The sequence below is a fragment of the Varroa jacobsoni genome, unplaced genomic scaffold (assembly GCF_002532875.2).
Source record: "Varroa jacobsoni isolate VJ856 unplaced genomic scaffold, vjacob_1.0 contig01313, whole genome shotgun sequence".
Lineage (NCBI taxonomy): Eukaryota > Metazoa > Arthropoda > Arachnida > Mesostigmata > Varroidae > Varroa > Varroa jacobsoni.
In genome coordinates, this window is record NW_019214619.1 from 22,033 (window position 1) to 41,386 (window position 19,354).

A 19,354-nucleotide genomic window follows, 5' to 3' on the forward strand; every position below is an offset into this window, starting at 1 on the left:
TCGATGCAATTGAAGGCGCGAATAGACTTCACGATGCGCTGACTCATAAGGGCGGGTTGGACCGTTCAACGGAAGCTACTGTTTTTATCGAATAACTAACACGGCTGAGCCAATTGACACGAGTCGAGCCGTAAGAGCACAGCTCTTCTTATGCTATTTCCTATTAATTGTTCAGTTGCAGAGTCAACATAACCAGGTAAAGTTTTGAAAGTACTCAGAGCTTTTGTATAATAGCTGGAAACAAATGACACACGGAGTTCACGGAGTTGCTGTATATTGAAACCATGGACGACACGATGCGCTTTTTAGTGCGGACAGTTTGAACAAAGCCAGCGGACATTTGGTGTAACCTAATCAGGTAACGTTTTCATCGGAGAGATTTGACCTTCCTATATAGGCTGTAACACTTTGTCCATGGAATTTAGTTCGACTAAATAAAATGATTCTTTGATTTCTATATGAAATTGTTACTAGTCTGGTGTAAAATCTGTTACTGTTTTACTACTTGTAGAGAAATGGCTTTAATAGAAATAGGTTTAAAGGAAAAATAATGAATTTAACAATTTGAGTAATCTCGAACTACAGCATAAGTAGCACAAAAGTCTAAGAATAACCTTTTACATCAGGTAGTCTTGCAGTTCAAGCAGCATTTCTTTTGCTCAGAGTAAACCTACTTTTTTACATATTGCAGACTTCCTTCTACTCGATGATAGGCCTATAATTTACCTACACTTCTCTGACTTCAAGCCCTCTTACCCTCACATGTATACAGTATTGTATTATTTATTTAATTCGCACCTGGTGACGAGAACAGCAACATCGTGGTGATTCGGGTGGCTTTCATCCGATGGGTTGACGAATCTCTGCCATTTGCAGAAACTCTTCAGGGTCAACTCGGCCTCGTCGCTTACAGACGATAAAATTTCTTCATCCTGTGACATCTGCGGGAAAAGAAGCCGAAACGATATTATTCTAGGTGCAAACAAACACAAACACAAGATGACTGATAATAGTGACCCATGGATAACGACAATTCGTTCATATTACTACAATACTGCCTTACTTTTTCATTATATGCTGTCTATAGGCAGATGCTTAGGACTCTTGGCGAGTTAGCTGGTTAATGAAAAAACTGGCCCTAGAGGTTTCGGCGAGAGATTTCAAATCGGATCTTCACTGTGTTTTACTTGTTACGTATCGAACCATTCCAGACTGAGCCATTAATTCATAATCGTACCTTTTCTTGTTCTTTGCTTTCCAAAAGAATGATTTTGACGAGGACCACGTTGATCGCGTTACCAATTGAGGCATCATGGTATAGTGTAGATACCTGGAGTTAAAGCGAAAGCAACATATGTCGTAAGCACCAACGTTTTGCTTTGTTATATAAATGCTATTACAACGAGGTTGGTTTCATAGGTCCTTATTCTACTCTATTTATTAATATTAAGCCTAAGAGCCTACAATTTGGCGCAGATACACACGTTACTACGGAGTCTCGATCAACGGCCGAGAACTCCATAATTAGCCACAATCTATATTATATTAATAATAGTTATAGATATTCAATGCGTGTCTATATTATAAAATGTATGTGATATTCAATGTCTATGTTATAAGATTCCCATTTGTTCGATGCGCACTTTGTTACATCGTCTTAGACATTCATCTTTCAACCATCATGTACGTAGTATATATATTGCTGCAAATAACAATGCTGTTTTTGGCGACCTATTTGGTCTCAAGAAACTCCTTATACATTTGGGCCGCTTTTACCTAAGAAATATTCTATGAACGATGTTCGTGGCACGCATTTTTATATTCAGCAGTACCACCGAAGTTTAACTCCTAATGTACCGCCGTATATTCTTCTCATTCAGAGTCAGCTGCTAATTGCAGGGTATCGCTATAGGATCGATGTGTTTAAGCCATCTAACTCATGATAGTAAGCGGTTCGTTATAGTGCAGCTGCAACTTGTTGGAGAATCTCTGCGTTGCCCATTCGACCTTCATTAGTACCTTTGTCGAGCAGATTTTCGTGTGATGTTGCCGGTTCCGGAGCAATCTGTGCGCGTTCCGGCGCAACTCCGGAGCATCTCGCCTTTCAGCATTTCCGCGGCTAGAAGCTTCTTTGGGCAGTACGGCCCAATAAGTAAGAAGTGATTCGAAGGGCATACTCTTTAAGTTCTTCCTTATAAGTGCGTTGAAGCAAGTTCTGAAACGAGCTGTCTCCTTCTGCCACTAGAGACCCCAGCCCTTCTGTGACCGTTAGAGCCACACGCTTAACTAGCCCGTTTCATTGTAAGTGTCCTACAATCGTCCTGATGTGCCTGATGCGCTTCCGCCCGAAGCAATCTCCACCCTCCCCCCCACGATGTGAAACAGGTCACGTTGTTCGTCACGATGTCGTCAAAGCCCTTGAAGGAGCACTGCGCAACTTCCGGTGTTCGGGTCACGGCATTCGACGTCCCTTCCCGAACTGATCAAAACGGGTGCAATAATACAAGTGCCAGGGGACAAGACTGAAAGTCTTGTCCCCTGGCACTTGTAAGGAGCCTATAAAATCTATTCCCAGGTTCTCAATAGAGCTTTCCGAAGCTGGCACCAGGTTCAGGGCATCACACCGCTTCAACATTCAGTTACGGCGCTTGCAGTACTCACACTGGGCCAGCACCCCTCAGACCAGCATCGCTATCTCGGCTTCAATAAAGTAGCGCTCCTTTACCCATTACAGGGTTTCGGCCTGACGACAGGTTCTGCCATCCCACCCGAGTGGAATAGGGTGATAGCTTTTATTTCACGTGGGACGATAAAACATAAAGCAGCGTTTCCCTTTCTTTGTCTCTGTAGACCAAACCATCCTTGAGCACGTACGCTGGCAAGCAAGACCTTCTTTCTAATGCGGCAGTTTTCTTAGGCAAGTGATGGTCCTCACCCGGTGCGCCCGACGAATTTTGTCCAAGGGCAGCCTAAACCAACGCGTCCGCATTGACAATAACGGAACCCTTCCTGTTGACAATCTCGAAGTTATACTTTTGTAAAATCAGACTGCAGCGTGTTAGTTTTAAAAAAAGGCTCGCTTTCCCTTTTAAGTACCTTAATGCAATGCTGACGGTAACAACCTTGAAGTCTCACCCATACAAGTACAGTCAGGATTTTTTGACTTTTATATTACGCCCAAGCATTCGGTCTCAGGATTCGAAGAAAGCCCGGCAATCGTAACCCCATGACCCGAATACACTACCTTCATGGGATCGCTTTCAACTGGAGAAGTCGATAGCGCAAATACCTTCTACAGGTAAGTTATGTGAATGGCGAAGTCAGGTGAGTAGGGTATGATATCATCGAAGAAAACGAGAGTATCTGGCGATTTTATCCATTAGCCTTTAAAATGTTGCCGGTGCGTTGGTGAGACTAAATGGCATCTGCCGGAACTGGTGGGGCCCCCTCAGTGTGCAGAATTCCATCTACTCTTTGTCGTTCGAGTGCATGCTGATTTGCAGGTGCGAAGTGTTGAGGAAGCGAGCGCGGTAGCGGCTATATGCTTCGCTTTGTAATAGAGTTCAGTTTGTGATGGTCAACGCAGAAACTTACTGTTGGAGAAGATGACGTGCTGGATGAGTGTTTGATGACGCCGTTGAGCATCACCCTTTGAACCCCATCCTCTATAGCCTGCCTTTTCGCGGGTATAACTCTCCGCGGTTGAAAATGGAGCATAGGTGAATCGCCAGTTGGGGTCGTGTACTGAACGAGCTCGGTATGGAAAGTCTACCTCCCTACTCGAAAGACGGCCGTATTAGCCGTAACTTTACGAGGCGATTGCATTACTTTGCTATCAACCATACGACTATCTTAAGAGCTTCGTTGTCATCGAGGGGACAGAAGAAACCCCGCTCTCTGGTACTGGCCTCATGGATACCTTCAGATTTGCTGGATTTAGTTAGGTCAGCTCGGCTACCTTGATGAGATGATCTAAGTTCTCAGGAAGATCCTAACATTAGCCCTACATATTCGTGCGCACAATGCTATGGGATGTACGTGGAGAATACAGGCCTGCAGTAGTTCGTCGTTTCCATATATATATATATATATATATATATATTTATCATTTACTATTACAAAAGCCAAACACAACGCCCAAAACGACACAACTAATTGCACATCAAACGAGCTTCGTAAATAATAATTATAATATAATAATATATTGAACACCCATAAGTATCGTACCTCCAACAGACTGCATGCGTACACATAACAATAAGTCAACGCGGTTCATTTTACGCATCAGAACGTAAAATCTACGCCATCACTTAGACGCTACTGCACTTTATTTTACAAATTAAGTATCGCCTTTAAAACGAATAGTACTTATTGATAAATAGAAAATGAATTAAGGAAAAAGGAACCGTTACTTATGAAAACAACCACCCATCCAAATACTAGCAACGATTATAGCGTGCCACCTAGCGGATGTGGCGACCTTTGCCATTGCTTGCTTTTCGATAGGATGCTCAATGTATCTACGAAGTTGTCATATTGAAAACAACGTTGACTTAGCATTGAGACACTGTGCGAGCGCGCTTATATATATAACAGGTGAGCTTTAAGTTCACGCGTGTCTACTTTTTAGGTAATGGACTTCGTATCGTTTCGACTTCGGCGCCTTTAGAGCCCTGTCTGCGATGAATCAGTGCTCATAGCCAAACTGAAAGTTGTTGAAATAGTTCAATTTTAATTGTGTCCTGATTGTATTAAAACTAATTTTAATTTCTTTATTCATTTCTTATGGCACAGTGATAACGACCACTCAACATTTAGAGAGCTAAAAATCATGTCGTGGTTTAATTAAATCGCGTAGTTAAACGTCAGAAGGTCCTGCTGACTCCACTGTCAATGACATCCCGTCAATGCGGTTTGTAGTCTTGAAGAGGCATTACGTAGACCCCAAATGGGAAAAGGGGCGATTCGTAGGAGAAATAGGCATGAGCTCTATTATTTTCGAGGAGCGCTCAATATATTTTATAAATATCTCATTTTTGCTTCGTATATCTAAACCCTTTCCGAGATCTGTGCATTATCAACATCTTAACATTCGCACTATTGACCAGCAAAGTCAGCAAGATGCTTGTGGGTGTCGAAAAGCAACGCCTCAGAACTGCTATTCTCAGCATCGTTCCCCGCCATCACAGGCGCTGAATATAATAACAATTCAAAAATAACCAGCCAGGTGTATGTAATGTCGGCCAAAGGCTTCATCGGGAGCAACAGACTGGTTCTTTTAACAGTTCTATTTAATGGTCGATATAATAGTTTGAATGGCCAAGCTTCCGGTTAAAAGAGACTAGCAATTAGCGCTCCCGCTAACGATACATTGCACTACCTCACAATGTTTCCTTCGACAATATTTTAACCCACGCACTATGAGAAAAGGTAGAGCCAACGCTTAACCATTTGACAAAATGGACCTTTTGCATTTTCGACTGCCCAGGAAACAAACACAGTACAGTTGTTGTTGTCGTTGTTTAAGGGAACGTATGATACCTAGCGTGTATCACGTAAAAGTACAACGTTCTTTTAATCGCTTTTCCTTGCGGAAGATTTGTCGTGCACAGGTATACAGTAATAGTGCCAATGCGAAGATCGACACACATGTGACACAATGAGCACTCGATATTGCAGCAACATTAGATTACAGAGTGGTTGCGGAATTCGGTCTGTGCGACGACGGTCGGAATAACTTCTCACATTTTTTTTTATCGATTTTATTTTGTTCTCAACACTGACGCGGGATTCTGGCTGCCAATACATTTCTCCGCCATAACCGAAAATTGTACGACGGCATAGAACAATATGAATTGACGCATCCAGTTTACTGACTGCCGTGCCGACCCATACCGAAACTGGCCGACCACAACTAAGAGGTCTTCATTTTTAGGTATAGACTATCATAACAGAGCGAAACGTCTGCAGCGTTTTTATTTTCTCCTAGAATAGGACCTCCTTGTTCTGCCGTGTTGACAACGCCATCGGTACAGCGATGACCACTGTACCACGGAAATCTACTGCTCATGAGTACCACCCCATTAAGTCGGCTTCAATTCGCCCTAGCCACCGCACTCACTAAGGCTCTCTCTGGGAGTTGCGCCTAGAAAGGCCAGCAGGCATTTGGTGGGGAGCTGTTCTGAGTTGGAAACGATCAAGGCAAGAAGGCAAAAACTGCACCGAGCACCGTCACCGTGCAAAGTAAATGCGTCTCCTTCTACATCAGCTGGTCCTCTCTTTCATTATCACTTGAGCCGTACACAGTATCGGTATCCACTTGAGTGGCTTCCTTTCACTGCGTGGGCATCCGCTTTTGCTGCTGTTGCTATGGTGTTGACCAGCGCCTAGTTTTGTTTTGACGATAAAATAGAGAGCAACGAAGGCCGAAAGCCTAAACAGTGGCATGTTTTTCGGCTTTTGCGGCTTCTGGGAGATCAGTAGCTCTGATGCTAACTTTCTTCCGAACGAGTCCAACCTAGTAGGTTCTGTGCAATAGAAACCGGAGTTTCGATCAAAAGAAGGCCGAGCGTGCATTCTTTAGATTATTGCTTTACTTTAGAAAAAAAAAGGTCTACATACTGTCGCCTTCGTTTCGTCCTACACGTCCTATAGTAATACCCACTGGTGCCTACTGTCTCTTATTTCAGCCGTTATCTCCGCAGTAGTAGCAGCAGACTGCTTGTGCGTGGATATCCCGGTCTGGCATATATATGTAAATTAGTTTGTACGTTCTCCGTAGAATGGACGTTATGGCCACGAAGTACTTGGAGCTGCAGGGAGTAAGTCAGATTGTTATTCTATAGTTGTCAATGTCGTAATTAATAATATTAGGTTAATAACATTAATGGTATTAGTGTATAAAAAGGTCAGCCAAAACAGATTTTTGTCGATGCATATATATATATGTGCAAGAAGGTGCTTACTGAAAAACATGTATAATAGACTGAAAGCTAACTTTGTTCCACGGGCCCATAATCCTGCCAACAGCAGCATGCCCGCGCGCTCATTTTTCCATCGAGAAAGAGGGAACCATAGGCAGACAGAGATTTGTGCCATTCACTATCATTATTATCATTTTTCAGCCCTGTTACTATTCGAGTGCTTCCCATTAGATGTGTAATAAGGGCAACAGGTAGCAGAAATAGGCTTGCCTTTTTTCTGAAAAGCAGCATCTTCTCACTCTCCTACTTGTATTAGCAAGGCCAGCGTCGTCTCATTCACACAGTTGCTTCTCCGAAGCAACCCACAGTTCCTGAAACTTGGTGTGAGAGAATAGTGTGAGAAATGAGACCACTGGAATGGTTTTCATGGAAACCCTCACAGAATCTGTTCATGGCATTGAAAAACATCGACTATGGGTGCAGACGGCGGAGTGCGAATTATGGAACTGAGGGGCAAGATGGCACAGGGGCTATTGTGGCTGCTGCGGTCGCTTTTTTAGCGGAACCTTTGTGAAAGACGCTGTTATGTGATATGATGATTGGGGCTAGATATGTGCTAGGGTAGGTAGCGCATTGTCGTATGCATCACGTGTGTTGTTAGAAGAAAAAAGAAAGCTAGGCTGGAAGCTGAAGGTGAATATGAGGTGATGTTGGGGGGAGAAAATGATGCGATGATGTCAGTATGAAATATGGATAAAGTGAAGGAACGGATACATATGCGAAGTGAAGCGTGGGAAATATGCGGCACTGGCTAGAATAAAGGGGAGAGCGAAAGCGCGTAGAGGGTGCGATCGTGGCCCACTGCCCGGTTTCCCACCATCAGTGTTGTTTTTAGGGGGTGCTGACGCTAGAAAAACTGGTGGTTAGAAGGCCCTCTGTACGCGACCGCAGGGATTAACAAGTGTTTAGGTCTTGACATGAGCGATGGGGATCGCCAGCGACCGAACAGATAGCCTAATCTTAATGCTGTTGCGACGAAGCCAATAATAGCAGGTGGATTGTCAGTGGTATGTCGAAAAAGGGAGGAGACTAGATTGCGGGGGGGGGGAACAGCAGATGGCCATCGGTGGAGGTGGTCGCAATAGTCACAAGGCGAGCAGAAATCAGCAGAAAAACAGCAGTCCAAGGTGGCTCCCGTTCAATTCCGATTGTTAACCGACTTTTTCGCGGTGTCTGATGGTGATGATGATGGTGCTGTCAGAATCATTGCCATGCCCACGCTCTTATTGAGGCAGGAGCTTTTAACGCGCCTTTCGTACCACCTCACGCAATTGAGATAGGAAAGCGTGCTCCTGGTGGTATGTGGGCGTTTAAATGAGTCGAATTCAACAGTGTTTCCGATAACTTTTTCGTCATGCCGACGTACTGAAGAAAAGCACGTCATCAATGCCGACGATAAAAGAGGCAGGGGGGAGCATTGCCAAATAAACAGCAATAGAACCTGTTTCATTATTCCCTGCATCAATTAAATCCTTCTTTTTTTTACAGCAGAACAACACTTAAATCGTAGCTGAGGACTGTGTGACAGACTTAGTTTCCTAACGTTGAGCATTCCCGCAAATAGCCACAATATCGTCGCCTTGAACAGTAACATTCTGATTTAGTGGTCTTTTCCTTATGGTCCTGTAGGAGCGAGAAAATCAGCGGTACTCTTGTTCCTATTACGGCTAGTATTATTATTCTATAGCGGATTTGCCATAGAAGAAGGCGCATGTCGCTACCGTATCGCGTGCTTCGAAGCTGCGCGATTAATTTTCAGACAGACCGTAATTGTGTACGTGTTTTGAACCAACTCAACTTTTTCGCTTCAAAGGCTGAACCGGCCGTTTCCCAAGTTGCTCGCTCTCTTGTTGGCTCGCATGTTTGCCGTCACCATCGCCGCTGCTGCGTATGATAAAAAAAAAGTTGAAAAAGACGTCACCGACTCGCACCCGTGACTAGCGATGCTGGGAAGGCCGGGGCGACAGCTGTGGAATAGAGGGTGGAAGGGCGGCAGCCATTGCTGTTGTTGAAGAGGCGGTACTGGGGGTACAACCGAGGGCAAAAACCGACCACTACGATCCCCGGCCAGCGCCGTTGATGATAGAAACTTATTTAAAAATAGCACCTCTTCTCTTGCAATTCCTTGTGACCCAGAAAGACAGACGGATGTACATTGGCCGGAAAGTACCAGCTACCGATCAAGCCTGACCAGCCGCATAACGTCGACAATGCAGCTCTCCCTCACTCTGGCTTTGCCCACTTTTTATTTGGTGTACCAGAGAGGTAAATGAAAAAGTGGGTAAATAAAGAGCAGACGAAAAATGAAGCTTGAGTATGAGATAAACGGCAGAAAAGACAAAGGGAGACGCACTAGGCCTTTACAGATAGTCGCAACAGTACTAGAGGTGATGGTAGTGGAATAAAGGCTGTCAGAACATATAACAGAAGCGTCATCAGCAGCAAATGTCTATGAAGTCTGGGTGGAGGGGTATTTAGAAAGACGAGTAGAAAAGGGGTTCTACGTTAGAGGGATAGCGACTGATGTTGACGAAAGAGAAAGCGCTGCTGTGGTAGAAGATGCGTAACGCCGCTTTTGATGATTGTATTACAACCAGACCTTAGGCTGTAAGGATTAGAGAATATAAAAAAGCTATGCGCAAAATGGGAAAGAAAGCTTAAACAGAAGAAGAGAAACAATCCGAAGGAAAGAATTAGCAGCTGGCTGGTCATCCATCAACGCCGTTTTTCTCAAGCAGTGCTTCGATCGTGAGTCATCGAAAGCATACTGAACAGCATCAGAAAAAGTGCCAATATTCTGTTTATGTATTGTATAGACGATCGGAGGATCATGCAGTCGCGCTAATTTTAAAAGTTATATTAGTCTCAGTTGTAGCTCTAGTAGCGCTAGCAATAGTAGAAGAATGAAAACAACTAGGAAGTACCAGAAGGTCCCTGCTCCCTCCTGATAGCAGTTCCGGCTATGGCAGTGCTGGCTTCCTTCCTATCTGCGCGTTCTGGTCCTGACGAGAACAGCTCGATATGAGAAAACGAAGTATTGTCATTTTACCGACAAGAGTTGCCCCTCGCCATCGTCAAAGGAGGCGAAAAGACGCTCAATCCGTTCGCTATGCAGCATTCCGGTCTCACTCTCTTCGTCCGTCCTACTTAAGCGGAGTTTAAATGTGCTACGCTCCTTAGTGCTCGAATAGGGTAGATTCCATCAAGCTTTCCTATAGTTCCACTGGCTTGCGGCCACTCTGGTAACGGACGCTGCTAACACCGACACCGAAAAGTTAACGAGTTTACGCTTCGAGCCCAGGGCGTGTAACTATGCACGAACGGCTGGGTGGTCGTCAATCCAAAGTCGACTCCTGGTCTGCAACTTGCTCTAACGGGTCCCATGCATGAAACAGGCGGAAAAGGGAATGCGGTAGGGCTCGATAGGCACTGCCGTCTGCCCCATAATGGTTCGTTAGTGGTTGCAGGTAGCGAATGGCGTTAGACTCTGGCAAATTCCACTTCTACGAGCACGGTCTGCTACTACCGCGGCCGTTACTTCTACCGGCGTAAGCACCTCAAGCCTCAGCTACTTCCGAAAGCTAACATGCCGTTTTTGTATCATCGGTTAGGCGTCCCTTACTTCAGCTCGGCATGGTTTAGGACAGACAGCTTTTGAGTAAAGGCGCAACCGCTAGTTTTATTGAAGTTCCGGTCCTTCTTGCTAAGCTAGCGGGATTACTTTCTGTGCTGGCTATAGAAGGTGGAAAGTGTTTTGGTTGGCCGGTCTGGGTGAAGAAACTTCGTGAAAGAAACGAAGCTGGACTGTCACAACGGAAAAACGAGAAGTAAAAACAAGCACGAGGAGTCCTGTTTTCTCCTTTGTTTGTTTCTGGACCGTTGTTCAAGGAGGTCCAACGTGCAGATATACGTTCATAATTAAATAGAGCATGGATTTCAACGTTATATCGTATGCTATTCGGAATTAGGTTATTTGCATTCTAAATTAGCACTTCGTCTTTTGACGTCTTTTTCCTCTGAGGTCCTTTTGCGTGATAATATATTATCTTTCCTAAAAGGCAAAAGGATCTATTCATCGGTTAAATTATTCGTAGTCATGGAAGCGCAAAACTGAAAGGCCTATGTAGATATGCCATGGCTAGCTCCGGGGTGCTTACACAAAGTACAACTTGGGACGACGCCCAACTCGGCTACAGTAGCTGGATCGTAGCTCGTCATAAGGCATGCCTTGCCTTGTTGTTTAGATCAATGATGCAATGTAGACGATGCCTCCTTTTTGCATTTCATTGCATCGAGGTTTTTGAGGAAGTTGAGTCCTCTCAGCATATGAGTGCAGAAAGTGGCATCATTCGCCGCTCGATAATTTTTTTAATAGTCGCTGCTTCGTCTGCGAGCTTGTGTCTACATGCAGCCTCCTTATAGTCTGGCACACATCATCATGGCACACAGTCTCTCGTGGCCTGGTGGTCTCTTCTGTTTCTTCCAGTATTCGCTTTATCGTAGCCGCAAGTTTTCACTATATTGATTTATTCACCACAAGTATCATTGATTTATATTTTCTTTCGTTATCTCAGTGTACTCTCTTCATAGTTTGTTAGATTGTCGAACAGAAGATATGAAAGGGAGTATGGATCAACAATATGAACGACAATGACGACGTTGCCTTCGATAAATAAAATAACCGATGGTAGCAGGCCGGTACAGATAAACTGTTCCTCAAAAGCTAAGAACTGAAAAGAACGAACGAAAAAGAAGAAAAATTCGAACGAAGGAAGAGCTTTCCCGTAAAATCCTGGAAGGCACTATGGTTCCTGCTTAGAAACTTACGGCTCCGTCAGGTCCACCGGCGCCATCATCATTTTGGCCTAAACGCTTCTGCTCGTTCATAGTTCGCGTTACATCACTTGTCCGAAAACGCGGACGACGATGTCATCCTGAAACTATTTACGTCCCAGCCCAGTGACGGAGGCACTAGTTGTATTGGCAGTGCGAAGAACAGCCTATGCCAGTTTTGGAACAAGGCCTTTGAAAGGACGGGACCTGGCCTGTACTTCCGGCGTCCTCGTATTAGCAGAGGTAGCATCAGCGAGGAACAGACCAAAACCGCTGAATTTGCGCGTCTTTCACGTAAAATTAGGAACAGTGCCTGACAGATATCGTCGGGCGACAATTTTTTTCTTCCATTCCTCTGCCTGGACATTTTGCGCGTCGCTTCGTTTTCTTGACTTGGATGAAATGAACGAGAAAGCGATCCACGAAAAATGCCGCGTCAAAGTCCTGCCATTCCGTAGAACATACAGCATCGAACGGTAATAGGAGTCACGAACTAACGTAAAGAGGAAGCTTCATGTAGACAGAAAAGAAGGCAAAGACAACGGTGACTGATAGACGGTACAGACACGATAAACCAAAACTGCATCAAAGGCAGCGAGAACAGGAAGACTCAAAAATCGCGTTGATGAGCATATATGCAGCAGTTACTTGATGCCGTCTCCCGGCAACAGAACCAGCATCAGAAATAGCCACCGCCAGTCCGCTACAGGCTATTTATAGCAACCGTATAGCCAGCGTTATGGTACATCTGAACAACCGTATGTTTCCCCGTAAGCTGAAAAGGTTACTGTTCAGCCAGGAAACATTTTGGGAGAGCAAGTCGCGACGACAAGAACTGACGCGTGGCTGCTGCAAATGAAAGTGACCTTCTACGATAAACTGCTTTTTGGGCATGGATGAGCTAACCCAGACGCTTCCCGCTTTTTCAAATAAGCGAATGCGGTATTATGTACACGAATAGTAGACGGCGCATACCTATTGGAAGCCTACGATATCTATTTTGTAAAGAAACGCAGACGACGAGAGGAAAGGAAAAGAGGAGGGTTAAAAAATAATCAGTAGAATAGATGAGACGTCTTATTCGAGAATAAGAAGCTACCTTTCATGCATTCTTAAAGAAAACTAGATAGAGGGGGAGTGAAAAAGGAAGCTAAGGTTTAGACTATCACAACAATGTCAAAAGCCTTTTCTCAAGGAGATGTTATGAGTGACACCCTATAGATTTTAATTCGTTCTGCTAAACTGGTCATGGTACGTTTGCGAAGCAAGGGTGTTACACAAAATGTGCAAGCTGCCTATTTCCTTCGTATAACTTATTCATTCCTTTTTCCATTCTTCGTTTCTTCAATGGGTGCTATATATGTATGTTACTAAAAATAATCTTCACAGCGCTATGGCCAAGATTTTCAGCAAGGGATAATGGTAATAGGATGTTTCGATCGACAAACAGGTCATTCATACTGTTCACTATTCTTCGCTTATGACGCTCTCACCCGCTTCCCAATAAAATTGCACATCCTTTCTTCGGCGTTCTATACTGTCATTGAACGGGAATTACCAATAACGGTAATGTGCGGGTGGCAGCAAATGATGGTTACGTTAGTTATTTCATTCCTATGTATCGTTGCTATAGTAAAAGCGGGTTGCCGATATGTTATTTTTTCGCTTTTTTCTATTATCTACAACTAACAACCGCGCCATACGTATTATCATCACACGATAGAGAAAGCTTCATCGGTGTTGTGACGTCACGTAAGCTAGCTTAGTGGAACTTATCGTCATTTTTGCGGAATGGAAGTAGAGGAAAGTACTCCAAAAGTACGCCTAACTAACAAAAGTGTAACGACAATTTTGTTTGTTAACCGCATTAGCCGGAAAACAAAAACGCGTTTTCCCTTAATTTGGTTCCACAAGTGACTGTCGGTTCTACGATAACCGCGCAGAAGCAGCTGCATCGTAATTATTGAAATATTAAGGACTATTGGATTGGAAAGGACCAGACCATTAGCTCCACAGGACGTGAATTTTTCTCATTTGTCCATATACAGAAATTTGCTGTGTCGGTCAAGGATAGTCGTTCATTGTCACGATGAGCGCTTCGAATTAGACTGGTTTGAGTCGGGGCATCCTTTCGTGTCGGCAGGTTTAGCCACAACTGAACAGGGACGTGCCATCCGTCACAATGCACGTTCGGTTTTTGCGTACATCGTATTATGCGAAGGTCAGGGACCCTTACCCTCAAGCAGTGCACTTGTACCTAAAAGTGACTGGTCGAATGGGTGAATTGAAATTTGGGGCACAGTTATCGTTGACACGCTTCATAAGGTTTATCAATGAGCCAGTGAGCATGAGAGTGTAAAGTCGTTGTCAAACTGAAACGAGCCGAGGTGGCCGTTGTGTTTGGACAGCAAAGAGTAATAGCGTTCAGTAGCCAGTAGCAACACCTGGTGGAGTTCCGTGCTCACTTATAGATATATCTTCGGTAGCGGGTCCATCCCACTTCAGATATCCCTTAAGGTGCTCCCGTTAGGCTAAGTTTTTGTGGATCGTTAGAGCTTAATTCTCGGGTATGAATGAATGAATGAATAAATACTATTTTTCCGCTTAGGCTGTATTGTTAGTGTAAACAAACTGACTATGTTTGGTGATCTGAATGATAATAGGCCAGAAGCTATTTGCATGTTAGAAGGGCTTACATTAGAAAGACTATTTTTTCTTTTACAAAAAAAGTGTATCGTTGAATTAGACAAAAGAATTTCGATTTTTCTATTATAATCTGGTGATTGTCGCAGAATTGGCTTATAATTACTGACCAATGTTGTAAAATGAAGCAAATATTATAAAAGGCTAATAGAACAAAATTACTAGAGTACTTCAATGGGAGAACAAGATACGTATAGCAGGATGACTGTAACGGTATGAATGTAGCTAAAAGACTGATCACTGGATCACGATGACAAAGCTGCTGCAGATCTATAACCGAACCATAATTCATGTTTTACTATGTAGCGCGAAGCAAACCTTTTAACCGTAGAGTCCGTTGTTAAAATAGCCTTTTTTTTTTTTTTGTTTTTCTTTTGCTCGGAATTTTTTAGACATGTTTTAGCGTTCCTAGGGAACCATCTGGCAATCTTGACAATGCTATAAATGTCCAATAGATACTTCATTGTAAAAATGGCGAAAAACCGCATGTGCAATGGAGTAAAAATCTATTCCGATATCGAATGGTCTTCTAGCCGAAATTCTAATAAATGTGAAGTTAAAAATTGACAGCTGACAGAAAAAAAAACAGCTGATATGGTAAACGTTTCAATGACAACTTTTCTCTAAAAGATAATCTGAGAGATTTCTTGAGAGCAGCAAGCAAAAAAAAAGTACTAAAATTTTTTTTTTTTTTCTATCTAAAGTAGTGCTTTCTTAGAGATTTTTTTCTCAATATTCGTCGATTGATCTACGACGAGCTAACTAATTTCTTGTATCCATAATGGATGATCCCGTATGAACATGGTACGAAATCTGGTTAATCATGTCAACTGATTTATACAGCAAATGGAGTAAAAACGAGTTTCAGTTGTGCGTTGAGCGATTCTTTAGGCATTTATCTCTATCCAATCGTATCCGTCCATATTAACTAGTTAAGTGGGCAAAATGTCCGCAAGGGGATAATATAGTTTACATTGCGCTGGATATAACATTAGTGACTGAAATTATTTAAACCAATCAATGCAAGGAAGCGTGTGGGACAAATTTTACGGGTCTATCATATATATACATATATATATATATATATATGTGCAGGAGGGACGACGGCAAGAAATTTCATTTTAGGCAAGGAAGGAAAATGCGCAGAGGGCTATAATACCAAGACAATTTTATTACTTTTGCAGTGGCGGAGGAGTTTCGACCATAAAAATGTGACTGCAGTTGAAGAACGAGGCTTGATGCCAGTAAACCGATGTGGCGTTAGTACATCTGCATGTATTATTATAGAAAGGACTCTGTAATTATCCTAGTGACCATGTAACAGGATTGCAGGGGCTGTCTTCGCCTGCCGTTGCTCTAAGTGATTAATAGGTAAAAACTGTGCAAAATGTCGAGTGTAGATATAATTTGCTTGACCATAATTGAAGCTATTAATGTGGTAAGTAAGATTCTTCGAGTACCATGCAACGCAACAGTGAAGTTACAAAGGGAAAACTGCGTTGTTTTTCCACCATTAGGAGTGACATAACAGCGTCTGGGAAATAGGACATTAGGGACATGATCATATAAATATTAAGTTCCAAAGAGAACCTGAAAAATGAATATAAATTGCTCTGTTACTGCTCTCTAATAGATTTAGATGGATACAGGTTGTTTCCTACAATTCAAAACGTTGTTTATATTATTTTTCAAGTATAATCCAGCTTTTTCAGTATCAAAACAATATCCCATTAGATTTTGTTCACAAGGCATCCATCTGTGTTTTGTGTCGTAAAGGGTTGCGATAAGATCAAAACGTTTCTGTTTTATAACTACACTTCATGATAGCTATGAAATTCATCTTTATTATGTAATATCATACACAGTAAAATGGGTGAGAAAGTCATACACCAATAAGCAGATCACGTTCTAACAGTAACAAAAACCCAACACATAATCGCACATTGGAGATAGGTGTAACAAAAGGCAGCCGTACGTATAGAGCACATAAAAACCTCGTATTTCATAATTTCCGATATCAAATGCTTCCCTACGATAACCACAATGGATTTATATAGAAGGCAAGTACGTCTGATAGCCATTCCCTTCCGGGAAACATGGGCCGCTCTCTGATCCACCATCACGGTCCGTACGATGTGCCTCAGAGTTTTTCTTTCTTCGTACCCCCAAATGACGCTATGCCGGCGTCTTTGCCCTGAATAGAGAATATTTCACAGCCGGTACAGGGCAAGCTCTCCATCTGCTGTTCTCTCTTACCGTCTATCTTTTTCGCACTCTCCGCAGAACATGAGATTATTCTGCCACAGGACTCATGTAATTATGCTGTTATTATGCCACATAGGGTTCCGCTGCTACGATATGGCGTAGTGAAGCCGGGAGCCCACAGTAAAGGAGGCTATAGTAGCAGCAGCATCAGCACTGGAAGCAGAACAGCCAAATAGCGAATTCTAATTAGACCCAATTGCTGCTCTTCAGGCCAAAGAAACGGTCGGGCGTCCAGAAGAGAAGCATATCGTTGGCAAGCAGAATGTTAAAAGATCTTGACACGCCAATTCCTGTGGCTCCGACCACGACTTTTGCTGGCCAAAGCCGTTTGCGCGAGCTATCCAGGAAGTCTAGCTAAGTACCTCCTCATGTTGGGTCGCCATGTTAATATTTGCTGCACGAACAACGCATTTTCGGCACGTACATTTACATGCTCCTAGAAAACTTGCGAACGACACCCACAGAGACTATTTTAAAAAGTAGATAGATAAATAGATAGGTGTGAACTTCTACAGAAGATTCTACTAATTCAAGGATGATATTACCTTAATTACTACTCATACCTTGGTTTTGATTTTATAGAAATGGTATGTCCGTGGTAAACTGCGCGAATGTAGTAAGCCCGTTATGATATTATCAATATAAGGACGATTATTGTGCTTAACTGGACGTCCCCATTTTGCCAAATCTGTTAATACATAAATCCATAAATATATTAGATATCAGCCAAAATGGACTAGAAGCACGACGTGCAAACGCTCCGCATATAATTTTCTTTATTTATAAAGCAGTGCTTCATAAAACGGTATATTTTAGGTGAGGGACGATTTAGCTAGTCGTATGCCTCATCTATTTTGTTCACTGACATAAAGATCATTGTTTGTTAGAAAGACCTTATTTAATGTGGTAAAGTGTATATTTTTTTTTATTTTTAAAGGATTCGCCCAGCTCTTTACTAGAATACTTTTACTGGCAGCAAAAAGTCACGCAATTATATCGTAACCGGACATTCCGGTAATCTTTGCTGAAGGGAAAAGATTCCAAAGAGTCGTTATAAAGGAAATCAAACCTTCAAGATTTTTATGTCAACTAAGTTACATTTTGACAAGGGCTTTGCCGTTCTTAGTAAGGATTAGTAAGCCCTATTTTCTGAATATGTATTTATAAGACAAAGACAATAACATATTAACTACCGTTAATTAAAACCGTTAATCTTTGCTTAATTTCGGCTGTAACTCACCGAACATCGATACATACTGTGGACAAACGCTTCTTATTCTAACTACACGGCTTGTCTTAATCAAATCCTGTTTTAACAAAACGATGGTTTCTCATCCCTGTCATAACGGAACGGATTGTGGTAAACACTTCATCTGTTAGCTCAGTGTTTTCGTGGCTACCGTACTTGAAGAGGAGAGGTGGCTATTAGACCTATATCGAGTTACAGGAAGGAAGGAAAACACAAAATAGGGTGACGGTGGTAACTCGAAATGAGTAGACATTGTCTCTAAGCCAACTTGGCTGGGCATAGCTAGAACAACAAAGCAGAACGACAGCTGACGCTGAGGGTTACTTCGGAGCTACATCCTGGAAAGCGGTTTGCCTCCACTTAGATGTTGTAGCACTGGCCTTCTCCTCCCTCTTTTTACAGAGTCCACCCACTTGTTAGCAAATTTAACTTCCTGCGGCAAAGCTACTTTTTTTGGTGACGCCAAACAACACGATCTCACTTGTTTAACATACGACGAAGATAAAAAAAACGGCTGTCGGTAATACACAACTAGTGGCTTCCGGCATTAATTATGTTTCGTAGTTGTACTGTTTCGTCAAATACCCTAGAAAATAAACGATGAAACTGCAACACTAAGATCAAATCCTATACATCTGCTTATGTGATCATTTGCCTTAGTAAGTCAGATTTCTACTCATACTCAAAGAAAATATTGCAGGACCTGCAAGACTTTACAATGACAGTCACAATCTGCAAAGGTTTCATATTTGGGCAGATAAATCCTCCGCCTTAACTTGATGGGTTTCGTCATAATTTACGTTGCAAAACAACTATCTGGTCTCAGGTTGTGGCTGTTCCTAACACTTATGTAAACGCAAGGAACTGTCGCATTGCCGGAAGCACATCAGTAGTAGTAGTAGTAGTAGTAGTTGAAGCGTTTCTCTCTTAACGACGCAATGTACCCTTGTGGGATTTAGGCAAAGATGTTCCTTATTTAAAATCAGTCATACGAGCGCACCCGACATTCAAGCACAGTAACTCGAAGCATGCCTCTCAGCCTAAAGCAAATATATATTTTTAACTGGACAGTGTGGATCCGTTGTCTATATTGAGCCGCTGCAATGCTTGTTAAACATAAACATATGCTAGACATAATAACATTAGGCATCTTAGTTTTCCCGTTACTACCAACGATACTCGATGCCGCAAGCAGACGGCTTGTTGGAGCAGCAAAGACGGCAACAAAATATCAAGTGAAGTTTATTATAAGTAGTTGTATTGAAAGAAGTTTGCAGCTCACTGCATTTGCAGTACCTAGTAAACCCAGCGGAGTGGACGA

General features: G+C 42.8%; 1 protein-coding gene across 3 annotated transcripts in view; it reads right to left on the bottom strand.

The window, feature by feature from the left end:
• Positions 1 to 19,354, bottom strand: part of LOC111271960 (A disintegrin and metalloproteinase with thrombospondin motifs 7) — a gene marked incomplete at its 3' end in the record, with an annotated part of 65,093 nt that overhangs the window by 18,283 nt on the left and 27,456 nt on the right. For all 3 annotated transcript variants that reach the window (XM_086973112.1, XM_086973111.1, XM_022853035.2), the window contains 2 exon segments: positions 799 to 941; positions 1,238 to 1,330. In XM_086973112.1, coding sequence (XP_086829238.1) covers positions 799 to 941; positions 1,238 to 1,330 — 236 coding nt within the window.